The 21,652-nt window shown below is 33.7% G+C and overlaps 2 protein-coding genes across 3 annotated transcripts; one reads left to right on the top strand and one right to left on the bottom strand.

Annotated features, from left to right (window-relative positions):
* The first annotated feature begins 612 nt into the window (after nt 1-612).
* Nucleotides 613-15,647, top strand: LOC147391764 (ras-related protein RABB1c). 2 transcript variants are annotated; one of them, XM_086457600.1, is made up of 7 exons: nt 613-758; nt 868-971; nt 3,975-4,114; nt 12,376-12,458; nt 13,812-14,016; nt 14,148-14,216; nt 15,354-15,647. In XM_086457600.1, exons 2-7 carry the CDS (start codon nt 926-928, stop codon nt 15,444-15,446), a joined length of 636 nt encoding a protein of 211 aa, XP_086313726.1. In that variant the 5' UTR covers nt 613-758; nt 868-925; the 3' UTR covers nt 15,447-15,647. The 2 variants fall into 2 exon arrangements, with proteins under 2 accessions (XP_086313726.1, XP_086313725.1); XM_086457599.1 differs by lacking the exon at nt 613-758 and having other exon boundaries at nt 834-971.
* Nucleotides 15,648-17,468: 1,821 nt separating this feature from the next.
* Nucleotides 17,469-18,000, bottom strand: LOC147391763 (uncharacterized). The gene has a single exon (XM_086459526.1). It carries the CDS (start codon nt 17,817-17,819, stop codon nt 17,640-17,642), a length of 180 nt encoding a protein of 59 aa, XP_086315652.1. The 5' UTR covers nt 17,820-18,000; the 3' UTR covers nt 17,469-17,639.
* Between the last annotated feature and the right edge of the window lie 3,652 nt (nt 18,001-21,652).

The raw sequence follows: 21,652 nt of genomic DNA, 5'->3' as shown, positions 1-21,652 counted from the left end.
CTGACTCAGATCCTACTAACTCAAACAATATTCGAATTGTTTTGCTTTCATTAAACTTATATCTAGATTTGATCCGATCTAATTAATTGATTTTGATCGAATAATTTTAATTCAAAAGTTCTGCTCAATAGATAACTTGAACTCAAGATTTTTTTTTTTCTTGTTCAAGAGAGGCCTTGAACACTATGCCCAACACTTATAATGATTGATAAAAGATAATTTGAAAAATATAAAAATATAGGATACAAAATAATATGTCATTTAGTATAAGTCAGATATAAGGTTGGATCCGTATCCGACTCGAGTCAAGGGACATCAACCCATCTCTGATCCATATTTTAATTCGAATATACTTGAAGAAATCAAATTCATTAAAATCATATTTGGATCACTCATATTTTAGATAAAATTCAACCCATTTTAAGCCCAAGAGAGGATAGTATCTTAATTTTGATGGAAAAAATAGAAGAAAAAAAAAATCAAGAGGGGCCTTATGGTCATTTTCCAGTAGTCTATCAAAGAAGATTGAGTTGAGGGGGCATGTGATTATTAGATTGAAAATATAAGGGTATCTCAAATAATCTCCAAAACGTAGAAGGGTTCCTCTAAAACACCGAGTATTTATGTAAGAAGACATTGGCGTATTATTTGAGGTTTCTATTTTCCTACGCGGTTGCAACAATGACAGCGAGGATGAGCTTAACCGAAGGCCTACGCCTCTCTGGAATAAAGCTTTCATGAAACCGCTCCGACCTCTCGTAATAATTATAAATAAATTATATATAATTTAACTTTTTTCTATAATACTTTTTCTAATAAACTATCTTATAAAGAGATCTCTCTCTCTGTCTCTCTCGAAACCTGCAGAATTCTCTATATTCTTAATTTAGGGGTTTGAGCAATCGATCTGAAGTTCTGATCGAAGATGTCTTACGCTTACCTCTTCAAATACATAATCATCGGAGATACCGGTAAATCTATGTGTTTTTTTTATATTTAATTTCTCAATTAATTATTCTTCGCATCTAGGTGAATCTGGGGGTTTCTCATACAAAGTTAATGGCTCAGGCTTCGAATTTTACAAAGATTTCCTGTGTAATTTATTCGGACATGGGAGCCATATTTATGATTTGGGGTTTGGGTTTTGTTTTTTTTTTTTTAATTGAAAATTCTTTATGGACTTATCTCGGTCTGAAGTTTTCTGAAGGATATCTGTGTAATCTGTTGACCTTATTGCAATAATGTAAATCTAAGCATGATTCAGTTTTGTAACCTTTTGAGTGGCTTATTGGGATTTTATGGGTTCAAAGCTTGATGCCCAAATTTCTGTAGTTTATATTTTTTGTTTTGTAGACATATGGGGTGGTTCGTTGTTATATATGATGATGATGCTAATCAATTTAGCACCAATGCTGCAGATGGATAGTACATCATGAATATAAATACTACTTCATTAAAATTATATATTGCAAAAAAACTAAGAAAACTAAATAACATTTTAAACCGATGGAGCTTTTGGAGAGGATCTGATCCATGGTTTTAAATCTCGTCTGAGTTGTCTTGGTATCATCCGCCAACGAGACGATTGACAAGTCGTCTCAAAGACATGGTTTGTTCTAATTATGAGGCATTTTTTAGAAATCTTGTCCGAGACGACTTGGTTTGTTTGTGGACGAGACGTCAAAACAAGTTTTAAAACTATGATCTAATCCATGTTTCAATTATGACATTTATGTTATGTGAGTGACGATTATGGTGGGTGTCTATATCTTGTAGTATTTAGCATGATTTCTTTTATGTTCCACTTTTTTTTTTTAATGTGTCTTATAACATAGTGTTGGACATGTATACAATCCACACTCAAAAACATCTTAGATTCTATGGGATCAGCTAAATGATTCATGGTCCCCAATTCCACTTTTCTATGGCCAAGTCTTTTGTTATTGAAAGAGAATTCACACCTACTTTCACTATCTACATCCTTGGTCTTTTGGATCTTCCTTTGACTTTTTTAGAATCTTCAACTTGATTTTTTTTTTCTTTTGAGGTTGTAATTGGTCTTTTTGAACATGCTCAAACCATCTTAGTCGAATTTTCTTAGTTTATCATCTAATGGAGTTATTCTATATTTTTCCGAATTGTTCGTCTATAATTTGAATTCTCTTGATCCTTTTAAGGGTTTCAAGAATCAATTTAGGCCCAAAGGGTTTTATTGATAATTGTGAAGGGTTCCAACAAAGCCAATTGTCTATAAATTTTAAAAGGTAATTTCGAATTTTTGCAATTAAGGTAAGATGCAAACATTTAAAGAACCCAACAATAATTATTTTCTAAAGAGAAAACTACATTGGCATGATGGGGGAGGGTTATGGTATTTGGTGGAGGTTGAAGTTATAATAAGGTTAGAAGGGCTGGTATGAGACTGTATTTGGTGGGACAGTAAGGTAGGAATGAGTGGTAGGGTTTCTTGATTGGAGGATTCTTTATGGGTTAAGAGGGTTGTAGAGGGTTAAGGTAAGTTCGAAATAATTCGGCAAAGAATTAGAGATAAATTTAAGGTTATGGCACAAATGTATAGATCGGTCGGTCCTATGTGTGTTGTAGATTAAGGGGTAGCAGGGTTCTTGATGAAGGAATCAGGGTTTAGAAATGGTTTGGCCAAGAAAATGGTGCCTGCAAATTTCTGGTCAACAAGTTCGAGTGACATTAAAATCAAAAAAGAAAAGAATGTAGAGAAGAAATGAAGAAGATGCAAAAGATGACGATGATAAATAATTATTACCTTTGAATCGCACAAAGAAAAGTAATCCTACCTTAGAATCACACCAGGAAGAACCATCGTTTCACACCACACATCCAAGCTCTGGAAAAAAAGTTGTATGTTTCATTCTACCTCTCATAATAACAAAATTTGGAATAATGTCTTTACAACTATTTATAAAAGACTGAATACTCTAATCTAGTATCAATCATCCAACTAGCATAAAAAGATCTAATGGATGTAAATAAAACTTAAAACAACTTAGATATAATAAAATCAAAATTACTATTTATGTCCCAACCCTGTAACTTCATTTCCCTTAAAATTTCCAGCATGTGAAAACTCACTAAAAAGACAGCATAAAATTACCCCCAAACATCTATAATAAGACCATGGACTAATTAAACATAAAAATAGGTTCAAATACAAATCTTAGTTACTAAAATGGATTCTTCTAAACATAAAACATAAAATTTAACTAATGGCCCAATGGAGAAGGCCAATGATCTTGGATGTCCTCCTCACCATCTTTAAAAAAAATTCATTTAATTTGATTGGTATTTGTCAATCACATAGCATTCTAGAAGTGCATCCCTACTGCGACCATCCATCTTTGATTCTATGGGTAATATATTGACAAATTCACATTGTATGCCGTTACCCTAAGATATTTTTTTCTTCTAATAATTTGATAAGATATATGTAAATGAATCAATATACATGAAATCTATAGTTGAAAAAAGAATTATATATGATAAAATCCTTGTTTGATATGACGAGGGAGTATGGCACATGTATTATCTGACATGTCAAAACTTTAAAAAATGGAGTACCCATGTTTATAATTTACTTTATGTTTGATCCCACAACTGTTGCTTAGTTCATTCTTTTCTTAGTAGGGTTTTTTTTTTTTTTTTTAACTTGACTCCCTTGGATCATTGACTTTTTTTTGACAAATTCTTTGTATTTCTGTTATGTTATTTGTTTAATTTCATGATTGTCTTTAGTCCCACTTTGAGAAAACACATTCAAAATCAAAACTTCAACATCATTTAAATGTGACATAGTTATAAGCATGATTTCACACTATCTTTCTACTCTTTCTTTCTCTTGATCTTTTTTTTTTTTTTGGGGGGGGGGGGTGATTTATCTGGAATCCTAGGGAGATGAAGGAATTGTGCAATTTATACTCTTTTGATTCTCTGTTATACAGGAGTCGGGAAATCATGTCTTCTTCTACAGTTCACTGACAAGCGCTTCCAGCCAGTTCATGACTTAACCATTGGTGTTGAATTCGGAGCCAGGATGATCACAATTGACAACAAGCCTATAAAGCTACAAATATGGGATACGGTCTGTTCACTTGTTCCTATTGTTTGTGATTTTTCGTTTCTAAAATTGAAGTTGGTTGAAAAGATGAAATTATGGACTTTCTTTTTATGGTTGATATTTAATGGGCTCACCTACTTAAAAGTAACTCTATGGTTGGTCAGCTGCCATCGGTTTTACATTTTTCCTTTCTCAATAGAAAGCATTTATGGATTGTATGACTAGTTATAATATTATTTCTCTATAAAGTATTAAATTGTAAATCAGTGAAAGCATATTATTGAATTCATGAATCTTATATTGGGGTTTGCCTAAATTCATTTTGTGTGTTAAGTTCTGAAACTTGAACCATAGCAATGAAGGTATACTGTAGTTTGTCAAGATTCTTATTGTAGACACCCCATTTTCGCACTCGCCCGATTAATCAACTCGTCATCCTGATTGCGACGGTTCCCAATGATGGATAAATGTTTTTTATTGTTACTAGATGTGTTTCCAAAATTCGGATGAGATTTCAAACAAACAAATTTTAGAAATTACGTTATGCTAGGAAAATATGACTCAAAACGTAGAAATCATCATTTTCAGACAAAAAGAAGCTTTGATTGCATGGAAAGTGACTTTCCATGGAATTTGAAATCCATGGAAAAATAGTAGTGGAAAATAGGTAGGGTTGGAAAATCAAATTCTATTGTTTGATTGTACTTGGATAAAATCATGAGAAAATTATGAGGAAAAAGGAGAGGAGGAACAAGAGAAAGAAGATGAGAGGAAGAGGGAGGGGGAAGGATGTGGTGGTGGTGGTGGCGGTGGCGGAAGAGGTGAGGAAGAAGATGGGAGAACGTAGTGGTGGTGGCGGCGATGGCCATGGCGACGGTGGCGGCGGAGGTAAGTGAGGAAAAATATTGATGGGAGAACGTGGTCGTGGTGGCGGTAGAGGTGAGGGTTGGAGAAAGAGAAGAAGAAAAAGATATGAATAGGGTAGGGATGGAAAATTTGGCCGGAGATGACAATGATGGCGACGACGATAGTAACGATGGTGAGGTTAGTGTGATGGTGGTGGTGGTAGGGAAGAAGAAGATATGAGTAGGGTAGGGATGGAAAATTTTGGTGGATTTCACTTTCCCACCCATATGGGTGGGAAAGTGAAATCCATGTTTTGGTGGACTTTTTGATTGAGGTGGAAAATGAATTTCCATTTCCATGTGCAATCAAACACTTGAAAAATGTCATTTTTCATGGAAATTGATTTTCCACCCTATTTTTCATGTGCAATCAAACATACCCTTACGAGAAAAATCACTAAAAAATGACAAAATTACCAAAAAACTCCCAACATCAAGACATCCCTAGAGCCTACATTACGATTAGAAAAATCCCTTCAAACAAATAAAACAACAAATTAAAATCAAATAAATTGTTTCGTCAATTTTTACTAAATTCGACAAAATTACAAAAACGCCCTCATAGGGTCCATAATCATTTCACGTTGAAAACCCATAAGTAACACAAACCGATATTCTCATTGAATTCTTTATGAAAAATTGATTTCAAAATATCTCAAAACGTCGAAAATCAACCACTCAACGCAAAAGTCTTCTTTGAGGGCAAAACGGTAATTTTTCAATCCTTTAAAAATTCAAAAGTTGAAAGTCAATAATTAAAACATTAATTAACTAAAATGAAATATTAATAAATCAAATTAAAATTTTTAAACAAATAAAACCAATTAACTAAGTCCACGGGCCAAATTTTAAGTGGTGGCCCATTTATTTAAGTGGGTCTCACATGATATTTAATAAAGATCCCTCCACCGAGAGTCCCAAAAATTAAAATATAATTTAATAAAGAACCTTCCATTAGCGTATTCTCTAAAAACTAAAAAATTCTCTCATTCTACGTAAAATTCAAAACTCTAATTCAAAACTCGAATTAAACAATTTAACGTTATCTTTAAGAGACCTAATCAAACCCTAAATCTTCCAAAAAGCTCTATAAAAAAGAGCCTCTATAACCTAAATTCGCAGGTCAAGAAAAATCGTAGGAAAGAAAGGCTAAAAACTCTCCCAAGTTTTCCCAAAATCCTAAATCCGAAGCCCCAAGTCTATATCTAACATCCAAACCCCATTTTTGCACCTGAAAAACACCCAGAAACTCTCAAAACACCCAGAAAAGTCAGAAAATATTCATATCTAAGAGGAAAATACTTCATCTCAGAGATCAGAAATGGATCTAGTGACAGAGACAAAAGTTGGAAAACTCACACGAGGAACTTTCTCTGCTAATTCTCAGGGAATTGACCGTCGCAATCACCCAAGTAAAGAAGGTAAAAAAATTTATTTTTTTAAAAAAAATATTTTTAGGTCGTTTTTTTTGCAATGTAAATTCTTTGGGAAAGTAAAGACCGACGTTCGTCGAGTGGGATTGGTGCCTAACACCTTCCAATCCGGTAACGTGATCCCCGGACGCATTCTTTTCGTAGATCAGTATTTTTTATCTGTTTTGACTTATGTTTCGATTCCTAGACCGTAAAACTAGGTGGCAACTCCCAAATATTAAAAAAGCAGATCCGCCACTGAAAGCATCCTCGATCCGCTGGTGTAGATACGCTTTTTGTGTTTAGGAGTAGCCACCTAGTTTTACGGTCTAGGAACTGAAACATTGACTTTAAATGGATATGCAATACTGAATCACGAAAAAAATTATGGGTCCGGGGATCACGTTACAAGATTGAAAGGTGTTAGGCACCAATCCCGCTCGGCGAACGCCGGTATCTATTTTTCTCAAAAATTTTACATTGTAAAAAAAAAAGCCTAAAATGAAAATAAAAAATTACCTTTTTTACTTGGGTGATTACAACGATTGATTCCCTCAGAACTGGCGGAGAGCGTTCCATGTGTGAATCTTCCCGCTTTTGTCTCCGTCACTAAATCCGCTTTCGATTCCAAGATGAGGTTTTCTTCTTCTAGATCTGAATATTTTCAGACTTTTCTGGGTGTTTTAAGAATTTCTGGGTGTTTTTTAGGTAAAAAAATAGGGTTTGGGTGTTAAGTATGAACTTGGGGCTTCAGATTTAGGGTTTTGAGAAGTCTTGTAAGAGTTTTTGTTCTCTCTTTCCTAGGGTTTTTCTTGACCTGCGAATTTAGGTTGTGGAGGCTCCTTTTGATAGTTTTTCGGGAGATTTAGGGTTTGACTAGGTCTCTTAAAAATAAGGTTAAGTTGTTTAGTTAGGGTTTTTAAATCTTACGTAGAATGAGAAAATAAATTTTTTAGTTTTTGAAGAACCCCCCCAATGGAGGGTTCTTTATTAAATATCATGTGGGCCCCACTTAAGTAAATGGGCCACCACTTAAAATTTGGCCCATGGGCTTAATTAATTGGTTTTATTTGTTTAAAATTTTTAATTTGATTTATTAATATTTCACTTTACGTTATTTAATTATTGTCTTTCAATTTTTTATTTTTAAGGATTGTAAAATTACCGTTTTGCCCTCAAATAAGGCTTTTGCGTTGAGGTTGGTTTTCAACATTTTGAAATCAATTTTTTGTAAGGAATTCAATGGGAGTATCGGTTTGTGTCACTTATGGGTTTTTGGCGCGAAATGATTTTGGTCCCTATGAGGGCATTTTTGTAATTTTATGAAAATTGGCGAAACGATTTATTTGATCGTAATTTGTTGTTTTATATGTTTAAAAGGGTTTTTCTAAGTGTAATGTAGGCTCTAGGGATGTTTTGATGTCAGGGGTAATTTGGTCATTTTTTTATGATTTTTCTCGTAAAGTTTCTTTTTGTATGAAGAATGATGATTTCTATATTTTGGGTCATATTTTTCTAGTGTAGTGTGGTTTCTAAAGTTTGCTTGTTTGAAATATTTTCCTAGCGTTTTCACCTATGAATTGTTACACATGTTATCATTAGAAGTGTTACCACTCATCTAGTTAGGAACGTCACCCTCCGTTCCTAATTATTACTCTATTTGAATTTTATCATGGTGTGGTGCTTTGGAGTTGTTAAGACTTAAAGCCACCATTTATGTTTCATGTAGTCAATTTTCTCGTGAATTCATGTTGTGCTGAGTTGCTATTGTCACCTTAAGCCCTCTCTATGCTGATTTTTTTTGTGCCTCATCCTCCATTGTAGAAATATACTCGAAATGATGCTACTGCTCTTACTTTCTAGCGTAGCATGTCCCATCCAATAATTTATGCTTTAATTTGTTTTTTGAATCTGATCCTCAGTTCACAATAAATTGTGTAATATTTTGAGTCAGTCTAGCCTGACTAACTTGATAAGATTTGAAATCTTACAAAGGGCCGTGAGCTCACATCTTGGCATCCAAAAACTTGATCCGATGCCACAGGCTAGTAGAGGAAGAAATTCTAAGAACTCTTGAATTTGTTTTTTTTTATTTTTTATAAATCATTATTTTTCACCTTTGAAATTTAGTTTTAAGTTTCAGGAGTTCGTAGCCGTCTATTTTCAACTCCATGGATCAAGTTCTGTTTTTTTTTTTTGAATATGAGTTTTTCCATGATATCTAGAAGGCTGTTGTGTTGGATTGTCAATGTGATAATCCATGTGGGCTAAACGACCCTCAGTAAGATTTGAAATTATTGAACAATGTGGAACGCAAATCAAGTCAACGGTCAAGGGTTCCGATGGAAAATTTATAATTATTTAGGTTTTCACTTATTTGGATCTAGATTTATCGTTTGGGATTATTGTAGATTAGTTATTTATTTAGTTTTCTGTTTTAAGATTTTAATTTTATGTTTTTAGGTATATTTTCATGTTTTATTGGCTTATGGTCTTAGTATAATATTTAGGGGCAGTTTCGTAACTTTAGTCTGTCTTATATTTAAGTTTATTTGGGTTTGAAAATTAGGAGAAAAATTTACGAATATAAGGTTATTTATTTGGTATTTTAGTTTAACTAGGAGTCTTGATTTATTTTCTTTATATAGATTGTATTAGAGTTTTTTTTTAAACGAAGAATGATGAATAAAAAGAGAGCTTGAGCTTGATCTTCCCAACAATGGGTGTGGTGTAAGACCATTTTGGAGTGAGGCCAATATAACATTATTTTCTTCTAATCTTTATTTTTCTTTCTATTCTTTGATTTTTCTTGATTTTCTTTCAGTTCATTGTTCTTAATTTTCTAGAATTCTTAATTCTTGGAACTCCATTCTTGATTCTTGAAACCTACAAACCTCAGCCCTTAATCGTTTCCTTACCCTACAAATCTTTAACCATTTTCATTGGGATTGTGATCATACTTGCAAAAATGTCATAATTAAATTATTCTAAACTTTTCCTCTCCTCCAACTAAATACCCTAACCCCCAACCTGTAATTTCAAAATGTTGTAATCGGAAAACTGTGTTTTACATTTCAACATATAGCCAATTGAGATTTTGGAAACACTTTTCCTATTGTCGGTCAAATCCTTACCCCAAATTCCCTAGATACAAAGTTTTCTAATTACAACATTTTGAAATTACGATTAGGGGAAGGTTAGGGATTAGGGTATTTAGTTGGAGGGAAGGTTTAAAGTAATTTAATTATGACCTGTTGCAAGTATGACCACAATATCAATGAAAATGGTTAAAGGGTTTGTAGGGTAAGGAAATGATTAAAGGTTGGGGTTTTTAGGTTTCAAGAATTAAGAATCAAGAAAGGGGTTTCAAGGATCAAGAATTCTAGAAAATTAAGAACTAAGAGAAAAACAAAAGAATAGAAAAGAAAAATAAAGATTAAAAAAAAAGAATGTTATATTGGACTCACTCGAAAATGACATTACACCACGGTCATTGTTGGGAAGCTCAAGTTCTCTTTTTATTCATCATTCTTCATTTAGAAAAAACAAAAACCCTAATACAATTTACATAAAAAAATCAAGAATCCTAGTCAAACTAAAAAAACCAAATAAATAACCTTTTTTTCGTAACTTTTTATCTTTTAATTTTCAAACTTAAATATAAGAAAAATTAAAGTTACTAAACTATCCCTAAATATTATACTAAGTCCATAGGCCAATAAAACATGAAGATAAGTCCAAAATATTAAAGCCCTAGAATAGAAAATTAAATAAATAATTAATCTAAAATAATCTCAAACGATAAATCTAGATCCAAATAAGTGAAAACTTAAATGATTACAAATTTTCCATCGGAACCCTTGATCGTTGGCTTGATTTGCGTTCTACATTCTTTATTCTTGAAATCTCAACCCTTAATCATTTTCTTACCCTACCAACCTTTAACAATTTTCATTGGGATTGTAGTCATAATTAAATTATCCTAATCCCTAACCTTCCCCTAATCGTAATTGCAAAATATTGTAATTAGAAAACTTTGTATTTTACATTTCAACATATAGCCAATTGAGATTTTAGAAACTCTTTTCCTATTGTCGTTCAAATCATAAACCAAAGTCCCTAAACCTTCTTATTTCTTTTCTCCCATCACTGTCTTGCATCAGATAAGGTCTTTAATATTTATTCAATAATAATGATTACAAAGACTCAAAGGTCCCACCACTAAGGTCATGAGGTAGCCGTGTAGACCTTGTTGTATTCAAACAATACGAGGACAAGGTGTTACAATGATGAATTATGTGTGAGGGTCCCCTTTGATGACATCTTTGTGCTCTTTTTATAGTGAAGTGGAGAGAGGTATCTCCTTAGCCAACCCCTCTGTTAGGGTGGTTGCGACTGGTCATTGTTAGGTCTGGGTATGGTCATACTCTGCCATGGTGCACGTGACCTATCTCCAAGTTCGTGGTAAGGTCACGTGTCTGCTCATGTCAAGAGCTACAAGCGACAATATGTCAGGCTCCTGCGCGTGTCAGTCATCCATGTGGTAGTCATAGAGCCCGGCGCCTTCAACTTATAAGTATCTCTATGAGGGGACCATACTCGAGGTGTCAAAACATGCCCTTTTTTCTTGTTCTCATGGTCAAAGCTCCTAATGATTCCACATAGCACCTTTAAAGTGACACGTAGCGATTCTGACAATGCCACGTAGCGGCCTCAAAGGCAACACGAACACACCATGTGGCGACTTTATTGCCCTTATCTACAAAAGTCATACTAAGTAAGGAAAGTTTTTTTTTTTTTTCCTAATATTTATAATAATTATTTATTTTTTTAATCTGGATATTTGAGTTTCTACAAGAAAGTTAAGTTTGTTATGATAACTTTTATATTATATAGAGAGCAGATATAGAAGTATTTGTCGTATTGTTGGTCGTATCACCAGTATCTCTTGACCTTATGGGTGGTTTGACCAAGTCGAAATATCTTAATATCACAGCTAGTAATAAAATCAATGGCCAACTATCAAAAATATTTCTTGTGCACGAAGAGAAGGAAAACTTTGAAAATTTTCAGGAAGCTGCCGTAGAAATATGCACGAAAAAGCGTGCATCTATATGCAAGTTTCGACAATTTAGATAGAAAACCAAGCCATTTACTAATTTCTATGGATATTGCTTCATTAGAGTGAAACTCATTTAGTTTGTTAAAGGAAGATACTAGCAGTAAATGGATTTACTAGATAGATGACGAAATTTAAGGTCTTTGTTAAGAGCAAACCATGAGGATATTCCACCAATGCCACACCAGTGCATCTGGTGCATAGAGTGTTTTTACGAATATAGTTCTTTGCCCCATTAATCATTTTTGAGTTGGTTATGATATCATAAAAGTCTTCATTTTTTGGAAATTTGTGATAAAACACCTGGCTCTCTTTTCTCCCAAAGAAATCTCATTTCTTGACGTCTCTTGAAATTTTAATTAGTGAAGAATGGAGAAATGGGGACCAAATCAATCTTCTATGAGGGATATTTCACGATAATAAGCCTCATGCGAATATTAATAGCAATACTCATATGTTGAAAAAAAATAATAAATTATAATGGGATCAACTACTTGCAGAGCACAACTAGCAGGTTGCACCCCAACTTAAAAAAAAGTGCCTTTATCTTTAAAAAATCCTTACAAATTGCACATCACTCCAATCTCTTTTTCTTTTATTTGAGGTGAGGGGGGGGGGGGGGGGGGGGTGTGAAGGAATTCTATTTATGTAGAAATGTAGGAATGTAATTTTTTTTTTGAAGTGTTATGCTTAGTGTTCTCTCTTGTATTCATAATTTTAGATATAAAATTTGGATGGTGCATCCAGCACTGCATTAAACCGTGAAATATCTATAAAAAAAATTAATTGCAATTTCTTATCTACTTGTTTTAGAATTTTATGATGATGAACTGTTGTCAAATATATCAGGCTGGTCAAGAATCCTTCAGGTCTATTACAAGGTCTTACTATAGAGGGGCAGCTGGAGCACTGCTAGTTTATGATATCACCAGGTATTATATTTATTTGGATGTATTAAAGAAGCATTTGATGTACCTCTATATTTTCCTTTTAGCTACTTCTATAATTCAAAAAATTAGACAAAGATAAAATAATCTGACATCACGGAAAAATTAGTAAATCAAGAAAAACTTTACAAATCAAGTGGTACAAACTTTATCTCCCAAAAAAATAATACCACACTTAGCCTGTTTTCCCTCCTTTCCTTCCTTTTTCTTATAGTTTCACCACTCTATAAGCTGATAGTATGTAGGTATGAAGTAGGGTTTACCAAATTGCATGTGTGGGCACGGGTGCTTTATGTGCTATACTCACCCTTGTATTTTTTGTAGTCGTATTTATTTTTTCAGTAAGTATACGAATTTATTAAAGAAAAGAAACAAACAAGGAGGAGGAGATCAAGAAGACCTGCCTACTAACAAAGAAACAAGAAAAACAAAACAAACAAGAGACAGAAATATCCTTCTCACTTGCACTCCTTATACACCGACTCATGTCTAAGCAGAGAGTATTCGGAGAAGGCTCCCTTGACCAAAAGAAGATAATACCCATAATACTAATAATGGCCTCTTGGCTAGAGAGTTCTTCTCCATCAAAGGCATAGCTGTTCCTTTCCCTCCAAATGTCCCAACAAACAACAAATGAATTTGAACTCCATATAATCTCCTTTTTAGGCATAGTCCTCGGAGTACAATTTATTGTAAAAGTCGACAACTCCTCTAATATTCTCCCTTTTTAAAGACATGCCATTCACTCTTAACTTGGATATATGATTTGACCTTTTGTGGCATTAAGCCACTCAATGGAATAAACCAATCTCTTACATGGCCACCACCCTTCGTAATTTTTCTTTGAGATTAGATATTTCCACCTTCTTCTCAAATGATAAAGAAGCAATTTCTTCATACTTGTCTTGTTTTTCATTCTTGTCCGTGATCTCGTTTTTTATTAACTCAATCCTACCAAAATTCTCCTAATTCTGAACTTCGATCCTTTCTTTTAAAGACATCATTTTCCCCTAAAATTGATTCCTAGCCTGCCAGGAAAGAGAATGAGTTCCACCTCTCATGCATCATATTATTACAATTTTCATGATGGAACCACATGTTCTCAAATCGAAACGGGGTTGGTTGTCTGTTAAACAATCCGGCTTCAAGAGCAATGGGGGAGTGATCTGAGGCTTGGTTAGGTATTAACGGCCAGATTAAGTTGAAATGTGTTCCTCCCATGAGGATGAAATTAGGCGGGCATCTATGCTTGTGTGTGTGTGTGTGTGTGTGTGTGTGTGTGTGTGTGTGTGTGTGTGCAGTGATGGTTATACTAGCCACTTTTTTTTTCTTCTTTAGGAGGGAGACTTTTAATCACCTTGCTAGCTGGCTAGAAGATGCAAGGCAGCATGCAAATGCAAACATGACAATTATGCTTATTGGCAACAAGTGCGATCTCGCTCACAGAAGGGCCGTAAGCACAGAGGAAGGTGAGCAGTTTGCCAAGGAGCATGGGTTGATATTTATGGAGGCTTCCGCAAAAACTGCTCAAAATGTTGAAGAGGTGATGAACCTTCTGTACTTGAAGAATGTTGTCTATGATAAGCCTTGTATCTTCAGCTATGAATGCTAATTTAGGCTTTGCTTTCCAAACTCCTCGAACATTTTATCTGAAAATGAGGTGGTTTTTTGCAGGCATTTATAAGCACAGCTGCAACAATCTACAAGAAGATTCAGGAGGGGGTCTTTGATGTGTCGAATGAGGTTAGCTTCCTTTTATCCTTACTGGTGGCTGTCTCACACTTTGTCTTTATTTATGGGAAAAATTAAGATAAAGCGAAATACTTTTTTTGGTTCCATTTCAAGTGAAACAGGGAATTATTTTAGAACTCCAAATAGTGAAAAGTTTTCTTTGGACCCATAGCTTAGTTGGTTTGACACATTGCAAAACAACTTTGAGGCCATGGGGTGTTTAAGTCCAGCTTACCCATAAAAAAATTAGATTTCAAATGGTAAGTAGCAATATAGTGGAGAGAAGTTGCTCTTTTGCTCGACAGTCATTGGCTTCTTTTAGGGTGGCAGGAGTTTAGTTGCTCACTGTTGTGGAGATTGTAGCACTTGGGAGCATTCACAAAGAGTGACCTTTTCTTGAAACAATTGCATTAAAAATGCGTTTTGTACTTATAGAGAATAAAATGGGTAAAAAAATGTGACAAAAAGACAAACACATTTTTCCCAAAAGAATTTGCTTTTTTAACACATTTTTTGTGGTATTTTTTTCGGTGTGATTTGGTTCATAAATTTTGTAAATTGTGGGATTTGATTTATAATATAGATTTGGTGATTCATGAATGTAGTTAATATGGGATTAGATGATAATGTTTTGATGTCATGGTTAATTTTTTCAATGTGTTACTTCGCTAAAAAATATGTTGATGATTAGACTTTTTTTTAGCATCATAGCATGAATAATTGTGTATGGAAACATGTTATCATGTATGTTCAAGAACTTTTTTTTTACTAGAAATACATATTGAGAGGATGAATTATATATGTTATCTTGTACATATTGAAAGTGTGTATGCTTGAGAGTATGAATTATATATAAATAATTACTTGTGAAATTTAATCCAGTTGATTGTCAAAAAAAAAATAAAAACACTAGATTCCTTAACATTAGTTTCACAATTAGGTGGATTGCTACATTGGCTTTGAGGTGTATAATTAGATTCGAGAGTTTTGCAAGCTAATGGCTGAGTGCATCTTGGGAACAATAATGTACCAAGTTGGCTATTTGTTGGTTATTTGTACTAAATTTCAACTGAAACTGCCCTTAATGCTAATAAATCAAAATAGAAATGTATGTGCCACTGACAATTTGCTTGAAATATTTTTTTGTAGTCATATGGTATAAAAGTTGGATATGGAGGAATCCCTGGGCCATCAGGAGGGAGGGACGGCTCTGTTTCTCAAACTGGAGGCTGTTGCAGTTGATGATGATGATACTTATTTACTAAATACTCTTTCATGATTGGATCTTTATTACTGCTTGGTTTCTTGTAACTTAAGGAAATTTGATATGTGGAATGTGGATATTTGTTGGTTTATTTCTTTGATTGCTTGTAAATTAGACATTTAACTCTGTATTTTATCAAGTTATATATATTTACCCTGAATAGGGAACCTGATTGCATCTTCCTAATTGTGTAGGAAAATCGGACGTTCTTTTACCTTCTTGTTTTTCTTCCAAGATGTGGGAAGATATTCATATGGATTCCTGTGAAAAATCTGTTCTGGTCCCTAGAAAAAAATGTTTTTCCTCCCTTCGCAGCATGTTGAATATTTATTTTCGATGAGTTGTGATAATCTGACTCCCCCAGCCACGTGGCATACTCTCTTAATGTGGCATGTGTTAGAATCATAGATTTTATGCATTGAGATACACCATCTGCACATCCTCATAAATGTGTAATTGTGTATCCCGAGGAAAAATCTATTATTCTAAAACATGCCACGTCAGGAGAGTATTTTAAGTATGTCAAGTGGGGTGGGGCGATACTAATGCCAAATAGCCCTCATTTTCAACCCTGGAGAACCTTTGAATTTTTCCCCAAAATTTGTGCTCTTCGCTTTGTATTAGGTCCATGGTTTTCAACTTTGTCCTAATCCTTCATGTAAAACCCTTGATATTTCTACCTATCCTCTTTTCAATTCTCCCAAATGTCCCATCTTGGTCCTCATTTAAGAACCCCAATCATACAATAGATATGCATGATCCTATTAGTGCAACATGGCACATAGTGGTGTTAATTGAGCCCATTGGTCTACCAAAAGGTAGCTCCAGCCTCAATAATTTTCATCCCGTCAAATCCAGGGCCTACTTAAAATTTAACTAACAAGATATTAATCTCTAATGTTATGATTAATTTTCAAATATACCCAAAATAAAAAACAAAAATTGAAAAGTTCTTTTTTTTTTTTTTCTTTTTTCCACTAAAAATATAGAATTCTAGTCAGGAAGCCTTGGGGGGGGGGGGGTGTTTTGTATAAAAAAAGAGCGCCAAATTACCATTAATCTTGGCTTTTCATTATAGATAAAATATTATTAAAAAAATAAAATGAGTTGGAATCACTGTCTTACGTATTCAATCTCTTTGATTTTTCTATCTAAAATTTCATTGATCTTAAAAAAATCATGTCTTATTCTCGTGATTTGACCATTGAGGAAGACAGGATATTAAACTTAAATAAGAGGGTAAAAAACTTCATCTATTAAAGATAACTGATTTTGAAGAGAAAAATAATGTAAATCGAAGATGATTAATTTTAGGAAAAACAACTAAATGTTAAAGACAATAGCACTTAGGTTATGTTTGGAACACTTCAGAAGTTTGGAAACTACAAAATCAGGTTTCAAAAATTCCATCCCTATAATTAGTTCTAATCTTCTGAATTTTGATTTTGAAGTTTGAAATCTGAAATAAAACAAACAAAAACAAAACTTCAAGGTGAATCACCTCCATTCAAACTTTTAGGTCATTTTTATATTAATTTCCCATAACTAGGTCAAGTTATCAGTTTGAAAATATAGGGGTATCTCTAATATTGGCCAAAACACAGGGGGGGTGTCTAAATCACCCCAAATAAAATTATTAGAAGATCAAGATGCTAATGGCGAGAAGCCCAAGGACCTTAGCCTCTCTGTTTGTTTAATCTAAACAAATCCCAAGCATGGAAACTGAAAATCTAAAAAACCAAAGCTGAATCTTCGAAGTTTAAATCAAGGCAGAGAAAAATCGATTAGGGTGAAAGATTAACTAAATCTTCTCTGCTTTGATTCGAAGACGGAATGTTTAAAAATTGTCTGTTTGTTCTCTCCAAATTTCTCTGTTCTTCAACTCTCAAAAGGATGCAAAAATTGCTATTAGTTTTCATATTGATTGAACTGGTTTTGATCTTCGACGAGTTTCATTATTCAGAACGATTTTGAAGCAAACATGGCGAGAGAATCAATAACCCTCAAGATATCAACAGCTATGTTTCATAATCCAAAATAAACCAACCACATTCATGATAACAAATCAAATCAAATCAAATCATCGCCAAAGAATTTAAGGGAAAAAAAAATCATCAATCCTCATTCATTAATCTAGAAAAAAACAAAAACAAAACACATTCCTCTCTAATCTAGAGAGGAGCGGGTGCTCCAGGACCCAAGAACGGCCTTCCCGAAGAATTTACATGAAAAATGTCCTTCAATTTGTGGAATCCATGATTGAAGACTCCGAAACCGAAGATGAACCCGATCAAGATCACCACCAAGATCAGGAGCGTACAAATCCTACACATCGAACACCCACAACACATCTTTGGATCTGATCTCGATTATTTTAATTCGAAAAACAAAAGAAATCTTTTCAAGAGAAGCAATATCCGATCAGAATATCAGATCTAATGAGGAACTCAAGTTAAGTTATGAATTTGGTTGAAGAAGAGAGAGAGAGTTGGTGGATTAGGTTTAGGATTCCGAAACTACCGTTTTATTTTTGGTTGGTTTTTTTGTTTTTTTTTAATCTTAAAAGGAAAGCAAACGAATTTTCCTTATCTTTTACGTTTATTGAATTTTTTACATAAAAAGGATATCTTCTTTTTCAAAAAAAATTGCTTACGTGGCGAATTGTGATGGGTGACGAGATTTTGAGGATTTTTCTAATCTCAAACGTCGTTTGATCTTAATGATGTGTTTAATTTTTAAAACGAAAGAGTGTTGGTTCGTCCACGCAGCTTAAAGGAGAGTCCCAAACGTTTTGGGTTTGTATTTTTCGAGATATTAGTATTTTTCATTATATTTACTTTTCAGTAAGATATATACTTATTTTATCTTTTAATGAAAAAGATAATGACATCTTGATTTTTTACGTAATAAATATTAAAAAAATATTGAAATGAGACAAATTATTTACTGTGATTCTCATTAGTCTGACGTGGGATGTGTATATAACCATTGATGTGTTTTCTTGAGATACGAGTAAAAATCATCTACGATTATGTATGCATGTCCACGTCAGAATTGTAAGAATCACAGTAAATCCTGTGTTATACTCTAAATATTAAAGACTAAATAAATGTTAAGAGCATTTTAGTCTTTAGGTTAAATGTTACTTTAACAATCAATGTCAATATAATAAATACATTTATTAAATTTATAATAAATGTATTTATTATGTAAAAGACTTATATATCTTTGCCTTTTTTTTTCTTAAAGACAAAATGAATTTAGATATTATTGAAAAAGAAATGTGATGGAAAATTCTAACATGTCTATGAGATTTTGCATGTTAATCCAATCATTGGATTTTGTATTTAAATAATTGGGATCATGTACTTTTTTCATGAGTCATTTTTCACGAGTCACTGAATCTTGACCTAAATGTCTATATAATAAAACACAATTATAGGACCCACTTTTGTGGTAGATAAACCTTCATCCAACTAGGATATACACATCTCATACAACAACAATTTTTGTGAGATCCACTTTATTAATTTTCCTTTTCACTCCCTCTAATTTTACTATATTTTTTTATTTTACTTATTTAATTTATTTTATTATTTTTCCTATTTTATCCTTTAACCTTAAAAAAATTAATAATATCCCTTACTTTATTTTTTTTCACTTTTACCCATTTAATCTCAAAGAGAATGTTTGTGTCGTAGGCATAGGCGAATTCTAGTATATTAATAAATAAATAAATTCTAAACGAACTTCCTTGGGCATTGCATTCAACACTACGCTACCTTGTATCTCGAGAAAAATAATTTATGATTCTTTACACACTGTCACGTCAATGTAGTGTTGAATATAGTATTCAAAGAAGTCAGTGTTGGACGACTCAATAAATAATTGTAAATCAAGTTAAATGATTTATTTTTTCCGAGACAACTTGGTCTCTTGAGTCAACTAGGCCAAATTTCTAGTCAACTAATCGAGATTTGAACCATGGATGGATCTAATGACAACCACAGTCACTAAGTCAAAATACATGTTTAAAGTATGATATATTAGACATTTATTCTAAGTATAATATATTTTTGAGAAAAAAAAAATATTATTGAATATCTATGTATGATAACATGTACCCAGATATAATTATACATTTTATGATGATAAAAAAAAGTTCTAACCATTAATGTATCTTTTAAGAAAAATAATACACTATTGAGAAAAAAATTTATAACATCAAGGATTATCATCAAATCCTAGTTAAACAATGAACAATAGTACAAAGAACCATAAGACCATATTAATTAATCATAGACCAACACACAAAAAAAATTGGGTTAGTTTTATTTTTAATTTATTTTATTTAAAATATAAAAAATATGTTTAAAATGTAAAAATCGTAGCTTAGGTCTGGGTTCTAGTCTAGTTTTCTATGTCGATTAAGATTTTGTCGTGGAACGTAAGAGGTTTGGGGGATAAAAGGAAGAGGGCGGCAGTGAAAGCGTTTATCACTTCAAATAGGCCTATCTTAGTCGCTCTTCAGGAGTCGAAACTTCAGGTTTGTAAGGACAAGATGATAAATGATCTTTGGAGGGGGAATATTGGTTGGGTTGCTCTTCCAGCTCTAGGGAGTGCAGGTGGCATTATTTTGATGTGGAACAAAGATTTGATTCAAGTGATTGATAACCTAGTTGGGGCTTTTTCGATTTCCATCTTTTGTAAGTGCGTGAATGAGGATTTTCAATGGGTTTTCTCTGGGATGTATGGCCCTACAATCAGTAGGGAAAGACATCAATTTTGGGAACAATTGGAGGATATTACGGTTATTGGGATAAGTCGTGGGTTCTTGGTGGGGATTTTAATGTCATCAGATTCAACAATGAGAAGAATGGGGGACAGAAAATCACTAAGGGGATGAGGGACTTCAATGAGTTCATAAATAGATTTGTCTTAATGGATTTGCCCTTGATTGGTAGAAGGTTTACTTGGTCAAATAATCAGGTTAATCCTAGGATGTCCAGGTTAGATAGATTTTTGATGAGTGGGGATTGGGAGGATAAGTTTCGTAATGTGGTGCACACAGCTGCTCCTAGTCTAGTTTCAGATCATACCCCTATCGTTATGGAGGTGGGGCAATCTCGATCTAGGTCGATTCCTTTCTGTTTTGAGAATATGTGACTTATTCACCCAAATTTTGCAGATCTAGTCAAAGGCTGGTGGAGAGAATGTTCTATGGTGGGGCATCCTGGGGCTATTTTGAAGAAGAAGCTCAAATATTTGAAGGAAAATTGAAAGGGTGGAATAAGGAAGTAGTGGGGAGGGTAGATTTGAGAAAGGGGGAGATCCTCAAGGAAATTGAAGTCCTAGATTCCAAGGAGGAAGTGGGGGAGTTAGAAATAGATGAAAGAGTGAAGAGAACATAGCTTAAGTTAGAATTCCAAAGGGTGGCTTTGATGGAAGAGATAAGCTAGCGACAAAAATCTAGGATTAAGTGGCTTAAAGAGGGGGATAATAACACGAAGTTCTTCCACAAGGTAGCCAATTATCATAGAAAAAACAACCAAATTACCAAATTGTTGATCAATGGGAGTATGGTAGAAGGTGAACAATGGATTAGAGAGGGTGTAGTGGGCTATTACAAAGAGTTTATAGGGAAAGAGAGGATAAGAAACCTCGTCCCAACAATCTCATCTTCAATACGTTAACCCATGAGGACAGAGCTTGGTTGGAAAGGCAGATTGGGAAGTTGAAGTGAGAGCAGTAGTTGTCTCCATGGGTGGGAACAAAGCGGCGGGACCAGATGGTTTTACAATGGAATTTTTCAAACATTGTTGGGATATTATAGTGGAAGATTTCATGAAGGTGGTTTGGGAGTTACAAGAAAAAGATTGTTTGGATTATGGCCTTAATAGTACCTTTGTGGCTCTGATTCCCAAGAGAGTGGGGGCAGTTGACTTGAGTGAGTTCAGGCCTATCAGGTTAGTGAGATCGGTGTACAAGATAATTTTCAAGGTGTTGGCAAAGAGATTGAAAGAAGTTCTGAAGAAGTTAATTGGCTTTGAACAAGGTGCGTTCATTAGGAGAAGACAAATTCTGGATGGTGTGTTAATGGCTAACGAATGTCTAGATTCTAGGATTAAAGATAAGAAGATGGGGCTCATAGGGAAGATCGATATGCAAAAGGTGTATGATCACG

This window comes from Akebia trifoliata, chromosome 11, assembly GCF_017979445.1.
Source record: "Akebia trifoliata isolate Shusen 1 chromosome 11, ASM1797944v1, whole genome shotgun sequence".
Lineage (NCBI taxonomy): Eukaryota > Viridiplantae > Streptophyta > Magnoliopsida > Ranunculales > Lardizabalaceae > Akebia > Akebia trifoliata.
This window is presented reverse-complemented; position numbering and strand designations above follow the sequence as displayed.

Bases quoted from the DNA above. Each gene is read 5' to 3' on its own strand.
- LOC147391764 (XM_086457600.1), top strand. From the start codon at position 926: ATGTCTTACGCTTACCTCTTCAAATACATAATCATCGGAGATACCG. The intron at 14,017-14,147 runs GTGATGAACCTT...GGTTTTTTGCAG, and splicing joins CTGCTCAAAATGTTGAAGAG to GCATTTATAAGCACAGCTGC. The intron at 14,217-15,353 runs GTTAGCTTCCTT...ATTTTTTTGTAG, and splicing joins TCTTTGATGTGTCGAATGAG to TCATATGGTATAAAAGTTGG.
- LOC147391763 (XM_086459526.1), bottom strand. From the start codon at position 17,819: ATGTGTTGTGGGTGTTCGATGTGTAGGATTTGTACGCTCCTGATCTTG.